Consider the following 20,545-nt stretch of genomic DNA (forward strand, 5'->3'; position numbering starts at 1 on the left):
AAGATTCTAGCCTAAGTCCATCGTGGGTTGCAGCTGCCTGGGAGAGCTGAGCATGGCGTCTCTGCTCCAGCAGAGCTGTCGGGTCTCTCTGGGAGCAGAGCAGAGTCTGACCTCACTTCCTCTTCCGCCCAGAATTCTATTCTGTTTACTCCTCCCATCTATGTTCCAGCCATGAGGCCAAGCAGCTGGTTTATTATAACTTAACCAATGAAATCAACAGATTGATATATGACACTCCCACATCATTCTTGAAGCCAATAGTTTAGGTTTTTAATTAATTTGGAGCTATTGGAATTATAATATTCTGTTCAGAGAGATATCATTTTTTAAATTGTAATTATTTTTGGCTTTATATATACATGTGTGATGGGCAGATGTGTGAGTCACAACATTTGGCATACGTGTGGAGGGCAGAGGACATGTTTGTGTCATTTCTCCTCTTCTTCCCATGAGTCTCAGGAGTTCCGTTCCTCAGCATGGTTGCTTCGGATTGCAAACCCCTCCACCTGCTAACCTATTCCACCTGCCCAAAGAAACCGATCCCTAAACAACTGAGGGTAAAATAGGCAAATTTACAAACCATAAATCCCCATTTGCATTTGTTTAATTCTGTTACAAATGCTCTTCCTATTGATCCTACTCTGCTTATCACGTATGGCCGAGTCAAGAACGAGGCAAATAAATTACATATTATGTTTGCTTGACATTTTTATTCAACTAGAGAAAATATGTCTGTGCAATGCAAAATAAAAACGACATAAATTTGCCATGATAAAAACAACCTAAATTACAAAGTACACAGTGCATACCAGGGTCCCCTGGCTCCATTCTTCCCACGTTATCCTCGACTGACTTCTATGAGGGCTGACAGCAGAGCTGGTCTCCCGTCCCTCCGGGGAGCCGAGAGCGCGCACTTGACCCTTCATTCTTTCCTGATTTAACCATCAGCAGATGCACACAAAACACTGCGATAGAGGTCAACTAGTCCAGACTTGGAACGGTTGAAGCTGGACTTTATCCTGCGCTATTTTCTCACATCATGTTTGGACTCCGATTTTTTGGCCAATCTCTGTGAAGTCGTGTATGATTGTGTACGTTTCAAATGTGTCCTCGTGGGGAAGATTTCCGTAACACGGGTGGAGGAAAACTTAACTGATTGGTCTGAGCACGGGTCACTTTGAAAGTTGACAGTGTGCATCTGTTGATGCCTGCATCGACCGTACGATTGGAAATAGTCTCCTGGCCTGAGTCACAGAATTCTCTCCTTCCTCAAAAGCGGAGACGGCACAGTACGGACACAGCATAGTGTGAAGAATTTGCCTGCATGTTCAGATGAAGCATTTAGCTCCTCTGACTACATCTTTAAAATTGGGTTTTTTATATGTAGCTGTATGCATACATATGTATCTGTACATATACATATGTATCTGGATGTATACATAGTTTTATGTAATATACACTAACAATGTATTAATTCCAGTTATATCATTATTATTATTATTATTTCAGAGCAATTTGCTCTGAAGTTCACATTGTACAGCTTTCAGGTTTTCACTCCATTTCTCAAAAATCTTAAATTTAAAGATGTGATGAGAGCCGGGCGGTGGCGGCGCACGCCTTTAATCCCAGCACTCGGGAGGCAGAGGCAGGCGGATCTCTGTGAGTTCGAGACCAGCCTGGTCTACAAGAGCTAGTTCCAGGACAGGAACCAAAAGCTACGGAGAAACCCTGTCTTGAAAAATCAAAAAAAAAAAAAATAAAAATTTAAAAAAAAATAAAGATGTGATGAGACTGAAAACATTCAGATGCTATGCTGGTTGAACAGGATATGAATATATATATGTATTCATATATAAATATATGGTGTGGTAACAGTCAATAAATTGAAGACATCATGAATTTGAAGGAGCAGAGGGGGCATGTGAGGTAGCTTGGAAGACTGAAAAGGAAGGGCGAAGTGTAATTCTTACAATCACAAAAATATGTGGAGTTTGGCTAGCTCTGTTTCGGAGTTAGTTCCTAGAAGCTCCACTGGGTGGCAGCAACACAGTATTAGAAAGGGAAGCGTGGAGCCAGGAAGTCCAACAGAAGCCAGAGCACAGAGCTCAACATTGTTACCCTTATGCTCTGCAACGTGTGGATACTGACGTTCACAAAATCACAATTTCCCATACATAGGTAGGAATATATTGAAGACAAACAAATACAGCAATGATATTTTATTCGAACAGTCTCTTAGGAAAAATAGTTTTACCTTTTTACAAGTTTTATATCCGTTTTTCATCGTAATGTAAGGAATGTGTACGTATGATGCTCAGTTTTGAGGACAAAGTTCTTCTGCAGTATACAGTTTCAAACATTACAAGATGACTTTTGATATGCAGTTGGTAAACATATATTGTGTGCTATCTCCATAAAACTAAGTACAAAATATGCACCTTGGATATGATAAATTTTATAAATCTGTGATAAGTCAGAATTATATATTCTTATAAATTATACAGAGTTGGAATTTGTAATTCTCAACATTTTAGTAACTGCTGGAAGGAAATATTCTGGACCAAAGAGCGCTGTCATGCATGTCTGCAGCAAGGCAAAAATAGTGCAGAAACTTAATATTTATATAACAGGCAAATGGCCGAGTTATTAATGTCACTTGGAAATAAATCTGCAAGCACCAGGTAAAATGAAGAGTGGCGAGGGAAAGAGAAGCTTAGACCGTTTCAGAATGATCAACTGTCACAGAACGTGCCCCTTTCCTGCATTCTGAGCTGCGGGCGCCGCCTGAGCAGCTGAGCAGCCTGGGAAGTCAGGTGAAGTCACCCTGGCCAAACCAATAAGGCCCTAGCCATTCTGCTGCTTTCCTTTGTCGAAGTGAAACGTTTGTTTGCACTGCTTGAAGGATAACAGTCGAAATAATCACACAGCGTGGGTCTAAGTGTGGACTCCGTGTTATTAGAAGTATAACTCACTCGGCCTAACTCCTCCACTTCTTCGCGCTGAGCAGGATCCTATGGAAAGTATTTTGCCTTAATAGTGTTGTGGTAACAGGAGGAACAGGATACAGCTGCGCATTAATTGAATCTGTGAGGTATGCCTTCTTGCAGGGTGACCGGCATGCCCATGTGCAGATTCCTCGGGGCACCCCAGATAAATCGCATTACTACTCGGGGTGGTCAGCCTTAGAAAAATATTTCTGTTAGGGTTAGCTCAGCTCTGTGAGTGGTAACACTTGGAAGCAGAAGACAGACTCCCAACTGACTCAGCTGAAATGAAGCACTGGTTCTCATGAAGGGAGTGAGATCAGGCAGGAGCGAGAGGGTACGAGCTTCTTCTAGGTTTCATCTTTGTTCGTATAATTTGTAAGTGACTAAAATTCAGGTGTGAGCCAAGTATCAATAGAAGACTTGTAACCTGAGGCAGGACCAAGGCAAGTATGAGGCCAGATGGAGTTACATAGCATGAGCCTTTCTCCAAATGCACACAGCAAACAAACAGATGTGTCCACACATGACCTCATATACTATACTAACTGAGGCAAACCTGGGTGACTTAAAGTGTGGCCTAGATAAAACCTTGCAAGGGACCATCCTTGCACCATCCTAAGCATGCCTTTGACAGCAGGGACTGTCATAGTATTTGTAGCCCAGACCAACAGAAGAAAGAAATGTGAATTTTATTTATTCATTTATTTATTTATTTATTTGAGATTTGTGCTCAAGATTCAGGTGCCAAACAGAACAAAGAAATTGTCTGTCATAGGAGCTGGGGTTTAGGTTTGAGCTGGGCTTAGGTTTGAGAAGTCTCAAGCTCAAATATAAGGATCTGAATTCAGATCCCTACTACTAAAAGCAGGGCACGGCGGAACGCGTGCGTGTGTAATCCCAGGAATGGGGAGGCCGGAATGAAAGGAGTTCTCGGGGACTTGATAGACAGTCAGTCTAGCCAAACAGCGGGCTTCAGGTTCAGGGAGACTCTGGTTCCCAAAACTAAGGCGGAGAACTGGAGGAGAAGATGCTTGATGCCAATCTCTGGCCACCACATGCATGCTCACCCAGGTGCGTGGGACACCGTGCCCCCAGGCACCCACAACGGCCCCTTCGATTGAATTAATGAAAGAACAAGTGAACAAACGAACAAAAAACAGCTAGCAGCTTGAATATTTAGCAAAGCCAGCCATGTTTTCCAGGGAATGAGTGCTGTTAAACCACAATCTTAAATATTGCCACAGTCTGAAAGTGGAAAAGCCAGCGGTAAAGGTCCTTGTCCCCAGTCACAACAGAAGCCGTGAGCTCCTGTATCTATTTGCATCGCTAACTGCCTATTCGGTAGGGAAGAGGCATTGCTGTGGTTGAATAGGTAGGTGAGACCTTTATTCAGGCAGCAAGGGGGAACTGAGTTGCTCCTGCAGGAAGCACTTCTTATAAAGGAGACCACAGTCACTGTCCGGGCACCGAGCTTGGAGATTTGGTGCAGGATGCCAGGCACCGAGGTTGGAGATTTGGTGCAGGACACCACGGTGCTGATCCCACTGTGGCATTCAGGGTAGGCTCGATGGTCTCCCTTTAGTGCTTGCTCACGACCTCTACAGGCTTTATGTTAGACTGGCTTTATTAACTTCCCTGCCTGAATGTGCTTTTATTAGTTTCTGCTTCAGCAATTTTGTTTTGCTGTTCAGTTGAATTTTACTCGGCCGATTTTTCCATTTCCTTAGGTCCGTGTGTTCACGTTTTCTGTCGGTCAACATAACTATGACAGAGGACCTATTCAGTGGATGGCCTGTGAGAATAAAGGTAATAGATCTGTTTCTCCTGAGCGTGCTTTTTTAGAATATAAAATACTTCGGGAATTATTGTTAGGTCTTTACTTGCACTCAAAATATTGTAAAGTGTAGTCAGAGAAGCAGCGGGCGGCTTGTCGTCCCAACCGCCCCGCTCGGCGAGCTTACACCCAAAATAATCACACAGAAATTGTATTCATTTAAACACTGCCTGGCCTCTTATTTTTAGCCTCTTATTGGCTAACTCTCACATCTTGATTAACCCATCTCCATTAATGTGTATTGCCACTTGATTGTGGCCTACCGGCGTGAGTCTAACCAGCATCTGTCTCCGTCAGGAGAATCATGGCATCTGCCTGTCTGTCTTCCTTCGCAACATCCTGTTCAGTCTTCTCCACCTATCTAAATTCTGCCCTATCAAAAGACCAAAGCAGTCTCTTTATTCAACCAATGAAAATAACACACAAACAGAAGAACCTCCTACACCATTAAAGTAGTAACTAAACTGTATAAGAATTAGATTCTGAACTTGCTTTCTAGAAAAAAAAATACATACAACAAACTCTGAGATTAGCACTGCATTAGAACATATTCAAACATCTGATCCTAATATTGTGAATTGATGAAAGCATGCAAGATACTTAATGATGTATAGCAGATTTGTGCATATTTCTTCTCTAAATGACTGGATTACTGTTTTTGAAAACAATCTCATACTTTTCCTCAATATTCAAATTTCATGCAGTGAACTGTTTTTTTTTTTTTTTTGTACTCAGGAAAAAAAAGTCTTTTGAAGAATAAACTGTTATATTAACAGAAAAGAGAACCTGAAGACATCCCAGAACTTATGTTAAAAAAAAAAACATGTGCATATGCTAATTATGTGTCTCTCTGTGCCTTTAATAGTTTATCTAGTGGAAAGGAGTTTGACAGCTCCTGTTTCCTTACTGGTTTGTAGAAGTTAAAGTTATTTTATACTACCTAAGAAATACAGTAAAATTAATCATAAATTCCCTAAAGTTGTTGACAATATTCACTAATCAATATTTTTCAGAATTTAACATTTGTATTTATATTTTAATGTAAATCTTTATATTATTTATTTACTTACCCAAGTTAGAAGGAAAATAACCTTTTCCTCCTATAAAAAAACAAATCTATTTTATTGATATTTATTGTAAGTGTGATATTTACAAATTATAATTTGTATGTGAATTTTAGGTTATTATTATGAAATTCCCTCCATTGGTGCAATAAGAATCAACACTCAGGTATGGTTATCCAAAAATGCTTATGCTCTTTTTTCAAAGTTTAGGATTACTTTCCTGGAAATAAAAAGAGATTGTCCTAGTTTTATTAGTTCAGTCTGATGAGAATAATTAAAAGTGGAAAAAAAGATTTACATAATTTATATTTTCACCCAGTACTGGCTAATGTGGTATTTATTGATTTTATATCCTTAAATATCTAAAGCCTAGGCAAACATATAGTATATATATATATATATATAGTATATATATATATATATATATAATTGTGGTTTGTTATTCTTAGGTATTGAAAAGTCATAGAAAATGGATAATATAAAATTTATTAATAATCTCATGTAATTTTTATTCAATTATAAGTCACATGTAACTTTCTCAGCCACATAGAACACCAATAGTAATTATTCTGGACAAGTGATCTAAACCCTGCATAGGACTGAGATTTTTCCCACAATTCCTCCAGGTCTGTTTACCTATTTATTTACATAAAACTGCAGTAAGATGACTTTATAACGCCGTTGATTTGAGAGAAAAAGCATACTGTTTACACAACATTTCGTAGAATTCGGCAATTTTATTTAAATATTTTCATTTTGAAATATTCATAAATTACAATTCAGAGATCGTGTTCCAATTTGAAGCACCAGCAATAATGCCCAAAATAGCTGCTAAAACTGAGCATAAATAGCTTGGCCTCCAGGAAGTGCGCGCTGAACCCCCGAGGGCTGAGATGAAGCAGCAGGGAATGTAAGCCTGGTGTCTGGATTTGGCGCACATTACAGTTATTTTTTGATATGTTTAAATGCAGTTTTGAATTCCATCCAAACAATCTGTTATGTGAAAGCAAGTATGTAGCTGCTTTATCATTTCAAATTTGTGCCATTTCGCACATAAATCACAGAGCCTTAGATAGTTTAGCTCAACATGAAGCGATTCATAGTGAATATATTTCACTTATCATTGGCTGATAAGTGTTCTGATTGGTACTAGAAAAAAAACCTGGAGGAGATATATACTATAAATAGGTACTATTGATCCAATGTATACCAACAAACCATTTAAGGATAAAACTAGATGAAAATTATAGAATTCCCCAAATAGGACAGATATACTCTCAATAATTTGGTTCCATATTCATTTTTAATTTTTCTCTTTGAAGGTTACTTTGAAGCATTGTATCTCTGACATTTTTTCTTCTGTTGATGGTTTACAACCTTTTTTTTTGGTATAAATAGGAATATTTGGATGTCCTGGGAAGACCCATGGTTTTAGCAGGAGACAAAGCAAAGCAGGTGCAATGGACCAACGTGTATCTGGACGCGCTGGTAAGAGGCTGGGCTTCTCCGCCGGAAGCTGTCATTGGGAGAGCACATGGCTGACTTTTCCTCTCTCTGGGTGGCGTTTCCCTTTTCCTCTTCCCTGATCCTTTCTTTCTAAAATCTACTCCTTTGCAAGCTTCTCAGCTAGGTTTACATTGGTATGAAATCATACATGTAAAATTGTAGATTATTCTTGTTCTACTGAAAATACTGGTTTTCCAACTTAGAATGCTGACTATATGGGGATTGCAATCACTTGTTGACATTTTAATAAAAGAAAATAATGCTGAACATCATGCGAGTAGTAACTAAGAATTCCATATTTTGAACAAACACATTGAAACACCTATTTTTGAAGTGGGTGTGTGAGTAACTATATGTACAACACGTTCCACCATTGCACCCGGACTTGTGCAAACTCTAACGTACATTCAGTTAGATCTACAGACTCTGGCAATGCATTTAAATCAGCATGGGCATAATTGCATCTTCGTATAGACTCTCTGGCTTTAAGTGCAGATTTAGGCATTCTTATGGCAATACCACACTGAGGTGACCCAGTCTGCTGAGAGATAATGTATGCATATCAGTCTCTCATAACGCATCTGCCGTGTTACCACAAGCATGCTATCATGTTTTAAGGAGCACATTCCAGCTGGGAGTAATTTCCCTATTCCTGTCACTTGAACTTGTATGAAAACATCTTTTGTCAAGCACACAGTGGTGCAGAGCGCTCCCGCTGGCATATAACAACTGGTACCCTGGATTGGTGTTAGGTATCCAATAATAAACATCAGTCAGCCTCGTTCCCCACAGAGCACAAAATTATCTAGCCCAAATTGTCAATATAAGTTGAGAAATCATGTTTTAATTTATTCCTACTTTATGACACAAGTTGTTAAAACTTGGCAACACCTCAGATTTTTTTTTTTCATATGCCAAATCTGAATTTAAGGACTATTTAGCCCTTTACCCAAGTAGTATACTCTACAGAAAGTGACTGCTGAATCAGTGATGCCCTTTCCCCTACTTGGAGTGCAGTTGAATGCCTTTGCTACTCTCTCAGGGCAGTGATGAACAGAAGGGCAAAATGCAACCCGTTAGAATGACTTATCACTCGGTACTCACAAAATAAACACATACAGGAAATCAGAGGGAAGTCGGGACTATTAGCAGCCATCTCGCATGCTAAGAGAGATAAAGGGAAGCTTGCTTACCTCAAGCCCCAGAAAATGACTGTCGAGTGTTCCTTCTTGACGTTACTTATTTACTTAAGGTCACATGGTCATCTCCAGCCACCACCAAGATGTTTCGGTTTTTTCAAACCCATCACCGGATCACACACGATAGGAGTCGGTAGTTAGGCCTCGCTGCGTTTCCTATGACCAGAAGTTCATTACCCAGAGTGTCTGTCCGCATTGCTGGCAAGGTTCTCCCTGATAACACAAATAACATTTGGCGGAAATGCTGATTGTCAATGTTCCACTTTCCAAGCCGAAACGAGATGTTTAAAAAACAAACGAAGTGGGAGACGTAAGTTGGTGGCCGGAGGACACAGCATTCTTTGTACTGGTTTAAAAATAGGAGCCCCATTACTTAGAATCACGGTGGGGGCGCGGGGGGGGGGGGCGGGGATCCGAATGTGCGTCAATCAAATCAGCAGTTTATTAGGAAGGGGACATACGGAATTTCAAGAACAAACTTGATAACCGTATTTCAAGAACAAACTTGATAAGGACTGCGACATGGAGTATTCTAAGAGCTGTGGCACTTTAAAAGAAAGATGCTGTCTAGTTGGGTTCTGGAACGGGGAGTGGTTAAAAAGACATTTCAGCTGAGGGTAAATGCGAGTCATGTTTCTGTAAATCATGGGGAGGATGAAACCACATAAAGCTGGACATTGGTAGATTTAGGAGCACTGGGTCCATTCAAGTAATAATACCAACTCGGGATCGCCTTTAGAGACCCTGGATATATGAGAGGAATAGGACTTAGTGCAATGTCGTGGGGAGATTGTGTCATTTGGAAGATGACGGGACGCTGTCTATGTAAAGGGAAATAGGAAGAGTTGCCATGTTTAAGATAAGAGTCACATTCCAGGAGGCGGGACACTTAGTTTTTCATTCTATTCATTCTGGGACAAAGAGCACACTCCGGAGTCTAGTTGTTTAAAGTAATATTCATTAGGGGACTGTTTAAAAGTAATATTTAGACATCACAGTACTCACCTAGAATATTCTGAAAGTTAAAAGTAATATTTAAACATCACAGTCCTCACCTAGAATATTCTACAAGTTAAAAGTAACATTTGGACATCACAGTACTCACCTAGAATATTCAACAAGTTAAAAGTAATATTTAGACATCACAGTACTCACCTAGAATATTCTGCAAGTTAAAAGTAATATTTAGACACCACAGTCCTCACCTAGAATATTCTGCAAGTTAAAAGTAATATTTAGACACCACAGTCCTCACCTAGAATATTCTGCAAGTACATTGTCGACATCATCTTTCTTCTGTGTAACACAGCATTGAGCTAGACATTTGTCATGTGGCCTGACACTTTTGACTTGGGGCTTAAAAATTGTAATTGAAGCTGTAGAGCTAGCTCTCAGGCAATCTAAAGTACTATTCAATGAGAGTCCCCTGTGGAGGCTCCTGGCCGTACAGGAATGGTGAGGGTGGAAAAATAGAAGAATAGATGGGAGCAGAGTCATGGATGTCACGGTTACAATTGCTTTATTTTATTCCAATACTTATTTGATGGTGCAAAACTGCTTAATGGGTATTTATTTTATCTAAGAAGTTTTCATTGAGCGTTTTGAAAAATTCTCTTTAAAGATAGCCAAAATTAGTTATTAAATTTTTGTGACTCTTTTCAAGATAATTACAAAGTGAAGTTTCCAATTTCAAAGGCTGGCCCATGAGTACGGAGTTCAGAATGTTGCTTTCATTGGCCTTTTCTCTCCATCTACTTTTAGGAGCTGGGACTTGTCATTACTGGAACTCTGCCGGTCTTCAATGTCACTGGGCAATCTGAAAATAAGACAAACTTGAAGGTTAAAAGTTAATTGATAAAATTAATAACAATAAGCGATAAACTATGACGTTGCAGCTGCATGCGGATAAGATATTTCCATAAGGAAATATATAAGATGTGATTGTCTTGCAAGGCTGGAGGTCACTGGCGACAGCTGTCTGCGTGATAACCACCTGGGAAAAAGGAAGTGAAGGTCACATCCTTGTGGCCCTAGAGTCAGGATTCAGCTTCGCTTGGTCTAACTGTGACCTGATGAGAAACTCAGAAAGCCAGAGCACAAGTAGTGACATGGAAAGTGGACAATAGTATTCCTTTTTATGAGACAAGGTTTCTCTGTGTAACAGTTCTAGCTATGCTGGAACTAGCTCTTGCAGACCAGGCTGGCCTCGAACTCGCAGACATCTACCTGCCTCTGCTTCCTGCATGCTGGGATGAAAAGCGTGTGCCACCATGACTCACTTTTTAAAATGTGTGTGAGAATATTGATGGAATTCAGGGGGGAAACAGAAAAACCAAAACCGTGGTTCTCTTTAAATCAGGTTCAGACACATGTTTGTTGAATTTTTACTTAGGATTCCCAAGTAATAGCTTTTTTTCTAATTGGTCTCTTGTTTCCTACTTTTTAAAATTCAATAAAAAATTAGTTTCATAGAAATTTCTTTAGCTCTGGTAATGTAAGTACAATAAGGAGCTATCTACTTGGAAGTAGTAACTGACTATTGAATATGGTTCATACTTATTATGTTTATTATCTATTAAATGCTTTGACTTTAAAATAGAATTGCACAGTTAAGAATGAATGTAAGACTATAGAAATTATTTTTTAATACTAATGGCTTATAATCCAGGTGATACTGGTGGCTTAAAGGAATGTTAATTTCTGGTTTGTAGCTCAATGAGGTCTATTGCACTAAAGCATTGTTTGCTTAATTTTTTATAAATTTCAGTGAAGGGCTTCATTTTAGCAATGAGTTCTACAAAGTTTTGATTCTCATTTTGAGGCCCATTGACATATTGAATGTTTATAAGATCTAAATATTTAAATTCATAATGGTGTAATTCTGTATGTTCTTCCTTGTCATGTTTTAAAGTTCTTAACATTGCCTATCCATCAGATTTTTTTTTTAATTTACCGGCTTTATTCAGTCTAGGAAAGGTTCATAGAAACAGACCATAACTATTGACCCAACTATTTCTAGTAAAATATTCATGCCTTTTATGATTTAGGTTTAGTCATTAATATTTCATCTAAGTTAAATAATTTGGGGTGATGAAGCTGTGGAAAACAGCCAAAACTGAGAGTCTTTGTAAATTGACACCAAATGTACCGTGTGTGTGTGTGTGTGTGTGTGTGTGTGTTGTGTTTGCATCAATGTGGAAATCATTCCATACCATAATAAAAGGATGAATATATATTTGTGTAGAAAGCTTTTCTGGTATAAAATGCACTACCTTCACCGTCTTCTTTTAGAACCAGTTGATTCTTGGTGTGATGGGCGTTGATGTGTCTCTGGAAGATATAAAGAGATTGACACCACGTTTTACAGTAAGATGTAATTTATTCTTTGACTACACGTCCTATTTCCAAACTATGTACCAATATATTTTGTCCACAATAGGCCTGGAGAGTGAGATGCATGTGGCTAGTCTAGCAAAAGAGTGTTAATGTTAAAAGGCATTTTTAAAACATGAAGATACTATTTTGTTTCTTCTGTGTTACAAAACTTGTACTGAATAACTTTTTCAAATGATGAATGTGGATTTCTAATCGTGACTTAGGAATCTCTGAGCTATTTTACTGTTTTCCAGCTGTGTCCCAATGGCTACTATTTTGCAATCGATCCTAATGGTTATGTCTTATTGCATCCAAATCTTCAGCCAAAGGTATGTATATAATTTGTTTGTTATAGTTACTAGGGTTTGGTACAATTACTGACTAACTCTAATGGGATTGTGACTTGCAATTCTCTTGGTGACATTCCAGACCCTGTGCCCCTCCTTAAGAGAGGGCAAGGCCACTGGTGACAACACATGAAAATCGGAAAGCATTCCTCGTTTTCTTTTACCGAGTTAGTCTGACTGCTGTCCTTCTCTCAGACAGACGTTGTCACCTTTCGAATCTCACTGTCGTGCATCTCACTTGCAATTCTAAGGCTCTAGGAGGGCCTTGCTGCAGAGAAGACAGGGCAAGTCTAGAGGACCAGTGTAGGGATGGAGGTCTGGAACTGTCAAAGTTAACCTTCACTTTCCTCAACTATCCTCATCAGTGGATCTGAAAGAAAGGAGGTGCTGTTGCCAGGCCCATTCTTACTGAAGAATGTGAAATGATACCAGCAGGTGTTACTAGGTCAGGGTCACATGATTTCTTCCTGGCACTGTAGTTTATTACAACATACTTCAGTATCGTTTTGTAATTTATAGACAGCTCCGCAGTATCAGTAAACCAGTCACAAATATTTTGTGCATTTTTTTTGCTATGGAATGGTCATGTTTGTCCAAAATATGTCACTCTGTGGCCACACTTTAACAAATAGTGAAGTGACTATCCTGAGTTTTCTACCTTAGACTTTTACTTCTCACATTAAAAGAACCAGATTAAGTTTTTAGATTTGCTATTTTGATAAATTCTGGAAAAGGCTAATTATATAGAAAATGGTATATAATTGATGACATAGAGATCAATATTCCAGATGGATCTAGTGCTGTGGTTGAGTTCTCCTTTAGCTCTGCCCTCATTCTTTCAGATAACAAAGGATCAAATTCACGATTCCATAATACCCAGTCATATTTATTCCAGTCTGTTCAGAATGCTATGGAATTTTTTTTTTTTTTAAAGCAAAGCCTGGTATGTTTGTAGACAATGAAGCTGACTTCACACAGTTTTTACTGTGGTCAGGAGTGCGGACTCGGGCGTGAGTGATCAGTGTATGTTCCTCCTTGGCAGCCAGCTTCCCCCTCTAACTGCACAAGAGGGGCCAAGCAGGCAAAGGGGTCTCTGGCTTATGTGAATCCTCATCCCATTGTAAGCTACTGCCTTCCAGCCTAGTAACCTCTAAAAGACCCAACCTTCTTTAACAACCCTATGACCAAGGCAGGATCGTCGCAGAAGAATCAGCAGGGGCCATTTCCAGTATTTATTTCATGTAGTTGTGTTATGTACATTTCAACAGTTTTTATTTTCTAATCTTTGTTTTGTTTCAGCCAAGGAAATTTATCTAGGACAAATTCTCTCTCTCCACTCTCCAATTTTTATATTCTTAAGGAAAATCCAAGACAAAGATAAACAGTTTCTTTCAAAAAAAAATGAAAGAAAAAATGATTCTTACTACCATTACCAGTTTTGGGTTTTGTTGGTGTCTTGTTTTCTTTTGTTGTCATGGACTCGGCGATACAAGTATTCTGAGTTGGGACTACATCATTTGTTCTGCTTCTTGTCAAGGGAATGGCTGACTAACACTGACTACAGGGTAGAATTCTTACTGTGATGATCTGTAGGATAATGGGCTATTGTTTCTCTGTTGCTCCAGCCTATTGGTGTAGGCATACCGACCATTAATTTAAGAAAAAGGCGACCCAACGTTCAGGTAACTGTGACTGAGGTAGACAGCCGTGCTTCCGAATTTGCTAAATCAGGTTGAGATCAAGCTTCTGTTCCCAAGGCTTGTAAGCCCGGCCTTTCCTGACGCCAGGCTTACAGAGCATGCGCTTCCCTTCTCAGTGAGCTGGAGCCGCGTGCTAACAAAGGTAGAGGGTGCGCCCCGGCTGGAAGGTGGCTAAGGAAACTGATCTAATAATAACGTTAATCAGAATAATCAGAATGAAGTGGCTCCTATAAAATTGTTATTAAGTTTGGTGAAATTAATATCATATCCCTGTTTTCCTAACAGTTCGCTTGTGAATTTGATTTCTAAGTGCAAATAAAGTCATGATTCCAATGTTGTGATTTTTTTTTTTAAACTAGAATTTTTAGCCAGGTGTTTGGTTTTGTTTTTTTACTTTCTAAAAATGGAATTTTGGGTGCTGGAGAGATGGCACAGCGGTGGAGAGCACTGGCTGCTCTTCCTGAGGACCCGGCTGTGATTCTCAGCACCACATGGTGGCTCGCATCCATCAGTAACTCAAGTACACTGGACCCAATGACCCCTTCTGATTTCTGTGGGCAGTGTCCTCACACACACATTGGTTACAGATATGTGTAGACTGAAGACATTCATCTTAAGAGGATATTTCTTTAAACTATTCAGAGAGATCCAAAATGTTAGAGAAAATCTAGCATCATTGTAGATATCTGTGTAAGCCTATTATTTCCTTTAAAACACATGGTAGTGTTTTACTGGAGAGGCAGCGTGGTGTTAATGGTCCCTAAGTACGGACAGTGGGACTGAGTTATAATCTGGTCCTGTTGGTAGCCAGCACTTGACCTTGGAGCAGTGCACCACTGTTTTCATCTGGCGAGCAGGGAGTTACACCGATTCCATTCTGCACTCCACGTGGGAAATTAATCATACGTGTTGATACCATGTCCCACCCTTGAAAGTTCTCATTGAATTCCAGCTCCAAAGAGTCTGTCGGCTTCCCCATCTCTCAAAACTGTAATGACTGGAAGGAGCTGTAGTTGTCTCAGAGAGCTAGAGCTGTGTGGTAACCTGCTCTTGTGTACAGAGCTAGAACCCTGCGGTGCTCTGAGCCTTGTGTTCCTGCACCTGTAAGGCTCAGGAGCCTTCTAGGTCCCTGTAGAGGTTCCAATGACCTGTATGCCTTTCTCAGCTAGGAAACGATTTTGTTTTTCTGTTTGCATGTGACTTTGGTAATACCTTAAGTTATAGTTTTTACCATCAGCTGCGTTTCGGTGATTTTATTTGTACCACAACTCCAAATACTGCATGCAAAGATTATTAAATAAATTAAAAAAATAAGCAACCTTAATAATGATTTTTTTTAATTCTATGCAAACTCTAAATGGCAAACTAGCAATCACATAAAACTTCTTCATTGGGGGAATATTTTAAACTCTGAGGTATTATATTATTAAATTAATACTTACTCATAATTGTTACAAATTTTAAATTTTGTTAGCATCATATACTACCCTTAATAATTATGCTAACTGAATGAATTATTCCCATACTGATGAGAAATACTAGATACTACATTTTTCTTCATGAGGGTTTTCAGAAACCATGAGACTAAATAGATTTCTTCAGCCCATGTTGCTATCTTCTTATTAGCAGATTGTTTTTTTCTTTGATTTTCTAGTTCTTACAGAAGGGATGGCTCTTTCTAAAACAGTGATCTGCTGGGTTGCCATTTACAAATACAAGCGATGCGTTGACATTTCTTTTATGATTTCGTTTTCTTCTCTGTCTTTATATGTTGGATTGGGACATGATCCGCATATTGCCAATTCCTCCTGATAATGGCTGCTCCCTGCATGCTGTCTGGGGCCTGTCATGCTATGCGTTATCCGTTGCATGTAAGAGAAACCTTCCGTTTTCATTTTACCATTTGATTGTCTTGGGTTTGTTTTGCATTGGTTTTTTTATCTTAATTTGAAGTTTATACAGTAATGTTTGTGCAACATCCGTTGTGTCTTTTTGTTAGGGAGGTTGCAAGATTCGTGGACTTAATAAAAATCCCCCATATTGACATCTATTTCCATGTTGCATGTATATTGCAAAGGAATATTTGCTCCTGCAGCAAAAGTTGTCCATCCAAACAGTAGTGGATTGTGCTGGAAAACCCAATGCTTAATTCCCATAATATAAAAACTCTGATTTTGCAGAGTTCTTAAGCAGTGAGTGTTTTCTCGATTATCAAAGTCACTTGTTGGTTCGGGGTCTCTGGTGCAGTGTGTGCTGAGCAAACATGAGGTCCTGGACTCAGTCCCCTGCTCCCCCACCCCTACCAAAGACACGGGGAGAGCATTTTAAAAATCGTTACTTGAAGAATTCTCATTAATCAAGTACCATGGAGATCTGAAATTGTGACTTTTCAAAAAATATGAATATCCCCTGAAATAAGGCATTTTGCATGATTATCAATAAATATAATATGTGTGCTATACCATTCATTTGTCATCTAAACAAATGACGCTAATAGGGCAGATTTTTTTTTCTGCTGCTAGTATGTTAGGAAGCATATCCCCTTAGCATGCCTGGTGTTTGAGACGGTTGCAATACAGATGTCACTGGCAAACGCATGGTCAAATATCTGTTACACCTGCAAGGAGCCAAACACAGACTGTGATAATTAGTAGCATCTAATTCTGGCCAGGTTTGGAGGATACTTTTTAATAAATATTTTAAGGTCTACCTTCTAAAGTTTTCAACTATTTTGAAATCTTTTATTTAAGTCGAATCTTTTATTCTACTAAAAGCTGGAACTTATAACATGTGACATGTTATATAATGTAGCAAGAATTATCAGGGAACAGGTACATTTTGTAGATCCACTAGTCTAACAGCCGTGAATGTTTGAAAAATTAGAATCATGCCAAATGAGGTGAATTTAGCAGGCCCATAACATCAACTGAGATATAAGTAAATACTCTGCCGTGTTCCACAGTGAGCTAGCTTCCTTACACGCCACAAGAAAAGGCAGCAATGTTAAAATGGAGGATAGTGCTAGTGAGGCCACAGGTTTGATTTCTTGCCTCTTGCTGCCTTCAGTTGATAACTGGTGATAATTGTCTGTTGCACTCAAACTCAATGCCTAGCTCGTAACAGAAGGTGAGTAATGTACAGAGAGTGAATTCATGCTGATTGCTCCTCAAACTGTCCTGGGTGCAGCGCTGTCTTCTAATAACCTAAGTCCTTCATTATTTACTGTCTTCTGTGTAGAACCCCAAATCTCAGGAGCCCGTCACACTGGACTTCCTCGATGCGGAGTTAGAGAATGACATTAAAGTGGAGGTGAGTGTGTGCCCCAGGACTAAGCCCAGCAGACACATGGCATGGACCTGGGCTCCCATCCCGCAAATAGTATCTGAGTGATGGTTTAGGTCAGGATGTCTCCAAGCTTACACTGATGTGTCCTTTGTCAGCAAAATAGCATACACTCTGGGCTGTCTTCTTCCAATAACTCATACCGGAAAAGAATAGATATTTCAGATTAGGTATGGACTTTCTTGTTTTTTTCATTATTTTACTCACTCCAAAGGAAGAGTTATTTTAAACATACAAAAATAACAATAATTTTAATGAAATTTATAGACAGACATGCTATGAAGTTGAGAGAGAAGTTGAAAGCATTCTAACCAGCCAACCGCATGAAGAGCCATGTCAGAAAAGCAGCCGCCATGTTTGTCTGAAGACCCTTGACATGTTTCTATTTTCCTTCAACAACAAAGCCACAGGGCACTTCCGCCAGGGTGCTTCCTAATTGTATAGGCAGTTATCTAATAGAAAAAAAGGAAGGGATCAAGTTCAGAGTTACTCTGGAGGGTGGCATAGTGACTTCTGGAATATTTTTGGTCACTTCTTTAAAGCGCTTGGTATCCCAGTTTTACGGGGATGATGGCGGTGATGTTGAGTCAGATCCCACTGACTCGCTATTAGTCTCTTAACATCTGCTTCCCCTCAATGTAGTGGCTGAGTGTCAGGCTGTGCGAAGAAAGGCTGAGCGAGAGAAGGGGTACATGGTAAAGCTTGCTTATTTTTTCAATCGCTTCTTACTGTTCACCTTCAAACTGAAAATATCTTCAGTGAGTTCGATTCATCTTCTAGTTTTCAGATTTCTCTGTCTTGATACACCAAGTTTGCTCAGTCACTAATGGTTAACTAAAGCCCAGATGTGACGTGCTGGGAATAAATAAAATGAAAATCAAGTTGAAAGGAATTCTGCGAGTTTCCAGTAGACTGGTGTGGCCTGGCTTTGCTTTTATGGAGTAACGAAGCTGTAAGGGGCTTCACTGTGTGGAATGAAATCCTAATGGGACTGCTCCATACGACAAAGAAAAAGTAAATTTCAAAGGGCAAGCCCCATGTGAGGTGAGGGTCCTGTAATCCTGGGACTCGGGAGTCAGAGCATAAGGATCCTGCAAGTTTGGGTTCAGCCTGGTCTGGGAAGTGAGTCTCGGGGTTGCAGGGAGACCTGTTCTGGAAATCGGACAAACAAACAACAACCACGACCCATAAAGGACCATCCTGAGCCCTTCCTCCCCAGAGTCGGTTATTTGTAGGGGAAGAATTTGAAATTGTCCACATCCCATGTCAATTCTGTGAATACCCATACATTCTTACTTCACAGTATCTACTCCCCCCTGGAATGCCAAAGCTTGACAGAAACTGACTCCATTACTATTATGTTTCAAAATTCCCGGACCCATTAACAAACAAATCCAATAAACATGTTTTCCTTATGTAAAATGGTTGCAATGTGCTCGCATAAAAATCCCAAATAACGTCATCGAGTAGCGCAACCGCTTTGCCATTCTCATTTAGTTTCCTTGAAATAAGGTGAAACCTTTAAAATGAGTGTTTTTATAAAAATTATTAGGTCAGTCTGTTTCCTGGAATGCAGCAATTGTTTCCTTTTCTCTTAGATTCGAAATAAAATGATCGACGGGGAGAGCGGAGAGAAAACGTTCAGAACGCTGGTCAAATCTCAGGATGAGGTAAGAGTTAATGGAGCCTTGATCGTGAGGGAAAGTCTGCCTTAAGAATAGTGATGCTGGTAACTCGGCAATTTCCTTCCAGGGTTTATTTCTGGAACAGAGATAACTCTACTGAACAGTTTCTTCTTCTTCTTCTTCTTCTTCTTCTTCTTCTTCTTCTTCTTCTTCTTCTTCTTCTTCTTCTTCTTCTTCTTCTTCTTCAAAACCTTTATTCTTTCACTAGAGAACGGCTCAGCAATTTGAGAGTACTTCCTGTTTCATTCTGAGATAGGGAGTTCAGATCCCAGCCACCTTGTTGGCAGGCTCTGTGGTGCCTGTCACATCAGTTAGAAGATCTCTGGCGCCCTCTTCTGAACTCTGCAGGCACCTGCACACTCATGTGCACACACGGTCACACAGAGACATACACACACACAAATAAATAAGTAAATAAATAAATCAACCAAGATTTGTAAAAAAAAACTGTATTCTCAAAATTACCTTTTGTGTCTGAATGATTTAATTTAAGAAATAGATCTCTTTGGACCAGGGATGTGGTAATATTTACATTAAGGTAATATTAAATACCACATTGTATTATTTGTGTACATAGATGTTGTAGAGACTGTGTTCTGTGTGTTTTATCTAGTTTTACCATTTAAACCCTCTCTATCAGTGGTTCTCAACCTTCCTAGTGCTGCAACTTTTTAATATACTTTCTCATGTTGTGGTGACTCCCAACCATAAAATTATTTTATTGCTGTTTCATAACTGCAATTTTTCTACAATTAATTATGATCTGTAATATAAATATCTGAAATGTAAATTATCTGATATGTAACCCTGTGGGGGGGGGTCAAGACCCACGGGCTGAGAACCACTGCTCTATACCCTTTATGATTTTCCTACCTCTAAGTCTGAAAACAAGTCATGTGGTAGCAGAGCTATCATCATTATTCTCTGGTGTATGTATATAATAAGCCGATATTGCTTCAGGTCTGCAGATGAGAGGCTTTTGTATGTGGGGATGCTTTTCTCTATCCCCTCTCAGTGGCTTGTGGAATAACAGCAGACGTTCGCATATTTGAATATTCGGGATTACCTAGGATTAGGACTTCCTGCCTGTGACTTTAACTGCAGCTTTCACTTGCCGCTTGTGTTCTTACTCCAAATCCTGTTTGTTTTAGGAACGTGTCTTCTCCCTAACTGCTTGGCAGCTCTTCCCCTAGAAGGGACAGACAGTTTAAATACTTTTATAGCACACATCATGTCTTATTTTGATGTAATCACGAGTGGCTATTACCAGAACAGAAGAAGGAGGTATTACATTTTCATTTTTAGTGAACTATCGACTCCAGTGCTCCACTGTAGCCGTGGCCTTAACTCCTTGCTCCTACAGCAGGGAGGTAAAGTAGTAGCATTCTGCCAACTCCTGGGAGTCCTTCCAAGGGCTCTGACCTTCGCATTCCTTATGCAGCTCATTCCGCATTGCTAACTTCCCTCTCAATTTGCTGTCCATTCAGTCTCTGAGCAGAATTCACC

At 39.5% G+C, this 20,545-nt stretch overlaps 1 protein-coding gene across 1 annotated transcript in view; it reads left to right on the forward strand.

The window, feature by feature from the left end:
- Window positions 1–20,545, forward strand: part of Cacna2d1 (calcium voltage-gated channel auxiliary subunit alpha2delta 1) — a 347,097-nt gene that overhangs the window by 280,903 nt on the left and 45,649 nt on the right. The window contains exons 12-20 of the mRNA XM_050139771.1: window positions 4,715–4,793; window positions 6,002–6,051; window positions 7,284–7,373; window positions 10,352–10,429; window positions 11,882–11,956; window positions 12,220–12,294; window positions 13,938–13,994; window positions 17,250–17,321; window positions 18,953–19,024. Of these exons, the coding sequence (XP_049995728.1) occupies window positions 4,715–4,793; window positions 6,002–6,051; window positions 7,284–7,373; window positions 10,352–10,429; window positions 11,882–11,956; window positions 12,220–12,294; window positions 13,938–13,994; window positions 17,250–17,321; window positions 18,953–19,024 (648 nt within the window). The remainder of the gene's footprint in view (window positions 1–4,714; window positions 4,794–6,001; window positions 6,052–7,283; window positions 7,374–10,351; window positions 10,430–11,881; window positions 11,957–12,219; window positions 12,295–13,937; window positions 13,995–17,249; window positions 17,322–18,952; window positions 19,025–20,545) is intronic.

The sequence above is a fragment of the Alexandromys fortis genome, unplaced genomic scaffold (assembly GCF_014885135.2).
Source record: "Alexandromys fortis isolate MF-2015 unplaced genomic scaffold, M_Fortis_MF-2015_v1.1 scaffold_38, whole genome shotgun sequence".
NCBI lineage: Eukaryota > Metazoa > Chordata > Mammalia > Rodentia > Cricetidae > Alexandromys > Alexandromys fortis.